Genomic DNA, 7,432 nt, shown 5'->3' on the forward strand with positions numbered 1-7,432 from the left:
AATGTTGGTACGCAAATGTGCCTTTTTTCAAATGACCCGGTGCTCTTTTTTTGGCGGAGGTGCGCATGCGCAGTTTTGTGCAGCCCCTTACCTATACTTTCTTAAAATAAAAGAAGAATCAGAGTGAGGCCTTCAGGTTGCGCAGGGCTCCCCATACGCGGAGGAGACTCCCATTAGTTGTACTGGACCATGACAGGTAAATCGTAATATTGAAATATCGAGTCGTAATAATGAACTAATAAGATGCTAATACTAATACAAAACATTGAGATTAAAAGACAAAATATGGAGTTTCTTAGGATTTTGTGATGCTAGGTCATTCTTTTTTTTTTAAATGGTTTCTTGTTCAAATGACATACAGTACATTGTTTCCTTCTCGTTCGCGGAAATGGGTTTCCAAACCAGTAGCCTACGGTGGGTAAGTAAATTAGCTTTACACCTCTGCCACACGAAAGAGTGCGCATCGCGGAAATACGAGTTTACGAGGAACACGTGAATGCATCATTTTCTTCTGCATACGGTTACGACACATTCTTGTCATCCAAATGAAAGAGGAGCCAGCTTCCTGGTGTGGACTTATAATAATGGACTGGTGAGAGAGGGAGAGAGTAGACAGCTCTCGGTGTGATCTGCGGCGATAGTGTAAGTATAGAAGCTGTTCAAATGTTTCTGTGGTCTTTGTTACACTGCCTGTCCGAGGAGAGGTGATGCTGGTAGGTGCGGATCGATATCAGAACATAACTGTGCGGAGGCAACCACTTGTAGGACATCTGATTTAAGTTATTGGAGCTATATTTGTTAGACTTATTGTAGTTACTATAATCTTTGCATGTGTGCATTTACTGAGGAGTTATAAACTGAGAAAAACTTTGATCCGAGCATTTTCCTTCCTGCTTGAGCTACACCTTTTGTCTCTCTTTCCTGATGAGTTACTGTAAGAAGTAGTAAAGACTATAGATTGCAAAATTCAAGGCACATCTACTTTTGTAAACATCTAGCTACTTACATACAGCTTCAGTTTACATGTGCCTGGTTTACGTATATTTACTAAACAGTAACTGACATACTGTAAAGAGGACTTTTCCAGGACTGAACGATGCAGTGTGCTGCTAATACATTATAGAGAAAATTGAGACTATGTTTAGTTGATTCACTTTAAGTTAACTACTAATAATTCAAATCTATGTTGGACATGCACAATAATGCGTCAACTGTGTTGCTTGTCATTTAGATTAGATTATAGTGCATATTAATGTAGAAATATAAATGTTGTGTTTTTGTTATTATTGCTATAATTCATTAAGCAAAAAGTGACAAGGTTTATAAAAAAAAACTATTAAATACTTATTTTATCTAAATAAAATCTAAATATTTTGAGAATAAAATGTTCAATAATGATTTCTAAGTGATTGAAAGTTTTACTGGGTCTTAAACGAAGCAGGTCTTTTGAGGAAATGTACAAAATGTTTTTTTAAACCGTTTTTTTTGGAGGAAGCTCTCATTGAAGTTATTAGGAAATAACAGAACTGTGAAATCTGTCTGTGTGTAGTAATTGTGATACTTTTGCTTTTAACTTGTTCTTTGGGATACAAATGCAGATCTGTTGGCATGCTTTGAAAATTGAATTTACTATGATTTTATTTTCATGTCAGTGCAGCTCTTCTAATGAATACTATGTGTTTTACTTGTGAACAGGACCAGTAAGGACACCGACTTCAGTCTGAGGAATGTCAGGCATAAACAAATCTGCAGAGAATGGTGGTGCCTTCTCCTCGAAGGTCATAAACATTGTGTTTATCACACTGCTGTTGGACCTGCTGGGATTTACACTGATTCTACCTCTACTACCATCCATTTTAGACCATTATGCACAAACCAGGGTTAGTTTTGCTTGCTTTATTTCAATGTATAACCCCTACAAGGTACTGTTACAGCAGTCTGCTGACTCGAAATGTGCTTTTGAAATGTGTTGGTGATTAGAATCAGAATCAACGGTGAACTTTTTTTATATTGTTTCAATATGGATATTTGAAGTAGTTGAAATTAAAAGGCAACCATTTTGATAATATATTAACTAGAACAGAATGTAGTAGGCTTATGATCAAATTGGGTAACAAATGTAAAAACATATGGTAAACCTTTCCGTAATATATTAAGTGGGCCACAATAAAATAAGCAAAACATATATAAAGAGTTATCAACAACTCTTGTAGAAATCTAATAAGAAAACATTTGAAATCAGGATAAACCTTCAAATAGTTACTTTTAAAAAGAGATTTTAACAGACAATCCCCGAGCCGATCAGTTACTAGTCTTGCTTTCTTACTTCTTAAGTGTAATTGATTCCCTGAAGATTAGAGATATAATTATCACATGACCATTTTTTTTTGTAAGTTTGAATCCCAGAATAGTTTAGAGGGTATGGATGCCAGACGATAAGCGCTGGTCCCGGAGCAAGATCAGTTTCACCGGCGTGACAGTGTTTATAGTTTCAAACTTTAGAAACTGATTCGACTGTGGTTAAAAAAGCATTTTGAGTGTTGTATTTTGGCCAGATGATGTGCAGAAGTGAACAAAGGAAGCCTTATGTGAAGAATATCATCCATGAAAACCAACTCAGGAGTTGTTAGATTATCAGCCATTGGCTGCGTGTGTGAGTGTCTGCGTGCTGACTCATGCTGAGTGGACCTCTGTTATTATTCTCCAGTGTGATTTTGTATTTTCCTTGACTTGTTGGACAGGATGGCGTATATCAGTCTCTGCAGAGTCTTGTGGACTTGTTTAGGGAGGCCTTGGGGATCCCTATGGAAGAAAAATACAACAGTGTCCTGTTTGGAGGTATAGCTAGCCTATGTGGAGCTCTATCTTTTATGACACTATAAACAATACACATATTATTTATGCAAAGAGAGTTAATTAATTACGTGCTCCTTGATGAATTTCAGGTCTGATAGGGTCGCTGTTCTCACTGCTGCAGTTCCTATCCTCACCTGTAACCGGAGCCCTGTCTGACCGTTATGGCAGGCGGCCCCTGCTCATTCTTACCACAGTGAGTGAAGCGACATATTATACCTTTTTTAATAACTTCTATATATAAGTATCCCTCCACATTAGATGCAACTAGAATCATTCACTTGGCAATACTCACACTTAATTTGTGAAGAAGAAACCATGCAGCCTTTTCCATCCGACGTGATTCAACTAGGTCTAATTGGGTTCCTTGTGTTCCAGTTGGGGCTGATCTCCTCCTATGCGGTCTGGGCCGTTTCCCGGAGCTTCAGCATGTTCCTTTTGTTTCGAGTAATTGGTGGCATTTGTAAGGGCAACGTCAGCCTCTGCACTGCCATCGTTGCCGACTTGCCTTGCCCAAAAGCACGGAACAGAGGAATGGTAAGCACAGACTTTCTTTGTCCATAACAGGAAGTGTATTGTAATAATATGATACCTTAAAACTACATAATGTGATTGAATGTATGCTCAATCTTTTTGCTAGATGTGTGAAAGTACTGCTAGTTTTGATTTGAATCTTTAACCAGGGCTCTGACACCAACATTTCGCTAGTGGACATGAAGTTGCTGAATATCCACTCCTGCTGTCTTTTTTATCTGTTAGATGATCAGGTAAATGTCCTTAATCTAACTTTATTTGTATCCTCACCAGGCTATGATCGGCATCGCCTTCTCCCTAGGCTTCACTGTGGGCCCGTTGATGGGAGCCTACTTTGCCCTCCGCTCCAGAACAACGGGAAATGTCTTCTACCAAACTCCAGCTCTGCTCGCCTTGGCCTTCAGTGTTGCTGACCTGCTCTTTATCTGGGTCATGATGCCAGAGACGCTCACAAAGGATGCCAAGGTTGGTTATGAAAATTATTTTGGAAACATTCACTCAGCCAAGTGACAAACTTAGCCAGACACGGGGACTACGCTTTATATTGCTGTGATATCTCTTCATAGCTTAGCAAAAAGTCTGTACGCAGGAGATAACAGCTTGTCTGGCTTTTATCCAAAGTAAAAAGAATGTTGGCTCACTAATTAACCTGTTTGTTTAATCCGTGCAGAAACTTGTGAAAACGTCACATTGATGTTGGGTAATGCCAGACTACTTCTTGGAACTTCTTGAATAGACTCCAGGAAGTGATTTGTATTTAGACGTCTTGTCAGCTGGGTGTAGGTATGCTTGGAATTACCTGGTGTTGCCAAACTTTATGAGCTAAGAACAATGACAGTGTACATTGTCTTGCACTAAAAAGTACTACAAAGATAAAGGAAACAATGAAAGAGCTGTCAACCAAGTACAGTTTGTACAAGCCCACACAGAAGAAAAAACAAGGCAACATAATTCAAAAGCTATGTTTAGGCATTTTGGAGCTCGAAAACATACAATATTTATAAATAAAATATATTTGTTTAAAGTACACTCTCTAACAAATATGTATAAAAGTATCTTTTGGTTTTTCTGTTTGCATCCTAGGCTTCATCTTCAACATTTGGGGAGTCCAGTGACTTTCTCAACCCGTTATCGTTGTTCCATTTTTCAGCTGTTAGCAGAACAAAAGATCCACCTCCAAAACAAAGTGAGTGCAGCACAGACTGGATTGCTCTGTGAGGCAAAAGCTTACACGTATTGGACCAATTTATAATGCATGGATGAACTTTGGCCCATTGATGGATAAAAGGTGGACATTTCTTTACAGGAATGCAGAAACTTCAAGCGTTGGGTCTGGTTTATTTCTGTTACCTCTTCCTGTTCTCTGGTCTGGAGTTCACTCTGAGTTTTCTGACTCACCAACGCTTCCACTTTACAAGGTATGAATTCAAAGATAAAGCTTTGGCCTCCCTCATTAACAGTAAACACACCTGGACACCAACCCTGTTACAAGGTTCATACAAAGTCTTAAAAGTTTAGGGAATTCATTGAACTTATATGTATTTGAGGTTAGGAGTATGCTTTAATACACATTTACTCCGGGAAAAATGCTTAATTGTTCAAGATCATGTAGTGTTTAATTCACACAAACCAAAAGTATTTTAAAATATTTTAAATCAAACAATCCCATCATCATATTTGTTTGTTACTGCATCTCAAACCAGTAGTAGAGACAATGTACATTGTTTGCTTCGATTATAGAGGAATTATGTACATATATTTATTTGCAATACAATTTTTTCATGACAAAAAAGCCCTTCTGAACATTTGAACCTATAGAGGAATTATATATTATAAGTACAATATTCGCTATACCATTTTTGCTATAGATCAAGGCTTCCAGAATCTGGGCTTTTTTTGGTTTAGGTTCCTTAAAAGTGCTTTCATCTTGCACTTAAAAAGCTGTACAACCTGTGTTCTTACTTTTTCAAGTATGCAGCAGGGAAAGATGTTCTTCTTCATCGGTGTCATCATGGCCTCCATACAGGGGGGTTATGCTCGCAGAATCAAACCTGGGCAGCATATCAGGGCTGTTCAAGTGGTAGGAGTTCCTTCTGTTTACATGACAAATAGCTGCACAATAAAATACTCTTTACATTGCTGCAAATACATGATAAACCACAGTTCTTTAATTAATCTTTTTTTTCTTCTTTTAGGCAATCATTGCATTAATCCCAGCGTTTATCCTCATTGGGCTCTCATGGAATATTACAATGCTTTACGTTGGATTGGCGTTATACTCATTTGGTGAGCTCATTTTTCATTTTGTGTCATGTTCAGACAGTTAGACCCTATATTTGACCTAGGTAAATTGTAGGGAATTTGTGAAATATAATTGATAAAAAATTGTTTAATGCATGAACTGTAAGTAGATTTACAATTTGAAATAAATGAGATTGAAAATATAATACCAAACCACGTAGCAAAAAAGTAAGACTTTTCAACAGTGAACATAGATAAACTACACAGTGCCTTTTTAATCAAATTCACACAAAAAGAATACTGTTCAATATATCAATATTGATGTACCCTGTGTTTACGTCTAATGTAATTTACTTTTGTAACAGCGGCTGCAATAGTTGTTCCATGCCTGTCTACGCTTGTTTCTGACCACGGTTAGCATCTTAATTATTTTATATTTATGAAAACGTACAAACCATTGTCCACAATGTTGCTGATTATCTACTGTGGATAAATCTACAGGGTCAGCCAATCAGAAGGGCACAGTGATGGGGATTCTGCGAAGTTTGGGCGCTCTGGCCAGAGCACTGGGACCAGTTGTATCATCCTCTGGTAAGTAAGACAGACAGCCTTGGCAACAAATGCTGCTAAAATCCAAAATATGACATATTGTACCTATGTGTGCACTGTGTATGAATATTTTTGCCTTGTAAAATAAGCTCTTTGCGGTGTACTTATAATAACTGTTGTGTTTTTTCTTCACAGTATACTGGATAGCTGGAGCTCAGATCTGCTTTCTCCTTACATCGGCCTCTTTCGTTATTCCTCTGGCTCTCCTGAGAACAGCCAGCAGGCTAAAGGAGGAGTGAAAGACTGATTGCAGACATTTTTTATGTTTGAATTAATGTTATAATGTTTACATCGGCTGGGAGAAAAAGCATTAGTGTCTTACTCTGATACATACAAACATAATAATGAGATGTATACCCTTTGCACTGTTTGCAAAGTATCCTCACATGAAATAAATCTTTCACGATGCAGATGCCAAAAACCAAGTGCTAATATTAAACAAATTACATTTTACCTTTTTGAATGAGCACATGTGTGGGATAGCGTGGGTTACAGAGAACAACTATGCTTGTAGATCTTTTTTTATAATGCATTTTTTAAGAATTCACAAGCAGCATTTTACTTTAAAGTTGAATTATTTTATGTTTTTCTTATTGTTTTGAATACATATTGTATCACACTTAAAGATCGCACAAAAATGTTTTTAATAAACTTTCATTTAGTATTTTCATGTTTTGCTTCTTTACACTATAACTTGACTACATATTGTTATTCCAAAACATATCTAAGATTTAAACTAAACAAGGAAATATCAAGAAAAATATGTCAAGGTTAACAGTGGTATTGTTCAAGTAAGAGTAGTGATAAATAGCAGCAGTTACCAAATGTATGTTATCAATGTAAACCCGACTGATGATATGGTTAAATAATGGCATCAATAACACATAATATAACGAGGGAGCAGAAAAGACTACCAAATACAACAGTATAATTCAATATAAAATGTCATCAAGGATGCAAAGATATTAAAGACATATGATTGACAGAGAGCTGTGACACTGTTTGGTAACCACTTATGGTACTACTGATTTTGTATTTCCATCATGAATTTGACAGCGCTTTATGTTATCACAACTGGCTAAAGTCTTGACTCAGTGTTATTTGTGCTTTCTTTATTCAAACTAGTTAAATGGTGACACAATATTGTTTTATTCATACTCTTAATATATTATTATTTGTAGATATTATTATAGTT

At 36.8% G+C, this 7,432-nt stretch overlaps 1 protein-coding gene across 2 annotated transcripts; it reads left to right on the forward strand.

Moving 5' to 3' along the window:
* Positions 1 to 252: 252 nt before the first annotated feature.
* LOC307042532 (major facilitator superfamily domain-containing protein 10-like) lies at positions 253 to 6,905 on the forward strand. 2 transcript variants are annotated; one of them, XM_079686468.1, is made up of 13 exons: positions 253 to 642; positions 1,696 to 1,880; positions 2,742 to 2,838; positions 2,946 to 3,049; positions 3,232 to 3,390; positions 3,661 to 3,852; positions 4,471 to 4,573; positions 4,694 to 4,805; positions 5,359 to 5,467; positions 5,583 to 5,673; positions 5,994 to 6,041; positions 6,130 to 6,219; positions 6,373 to 6,905. In XM_079686468.1, the coding sequence occupies exons 2-13, from the start codon at positions 1,728 to 1,730 to the stop codon at positions 6,474 to 6,476; spliced, it is 1,362 nt and encodes a 453-aa protein (XP_079542594.1). In that variant the 5' UTR covers positions 253 to 642; positions 1,696 to 1,727; the 3' UTR covers positions 6,477 to 6,905. The 2 variants fall into 2 exon arrangements, with proteins under 2 accessions (XP_079542594.1, XP_079542595.1); XM_079686469.1 differs by lacking the exon at positions 253 to 642 and adding an exon at positions 665 to 713.
* The last annotated feature ends 527 nt before the right edge of the window (positions 6,906 to 7,432 follow it).

The sequence above is a fragment of the Notothenia rossii genome, assembly GCF_949606895.1.
Source record: "Notothenia rossii genome assembly, chromosome: 6".
Lineage (NCBI taxonomy): Eukaryota > Metazoa > Chordata > Actinopteri > Perciformes > Nototheniidae > Notothenia > Notothenia rossii.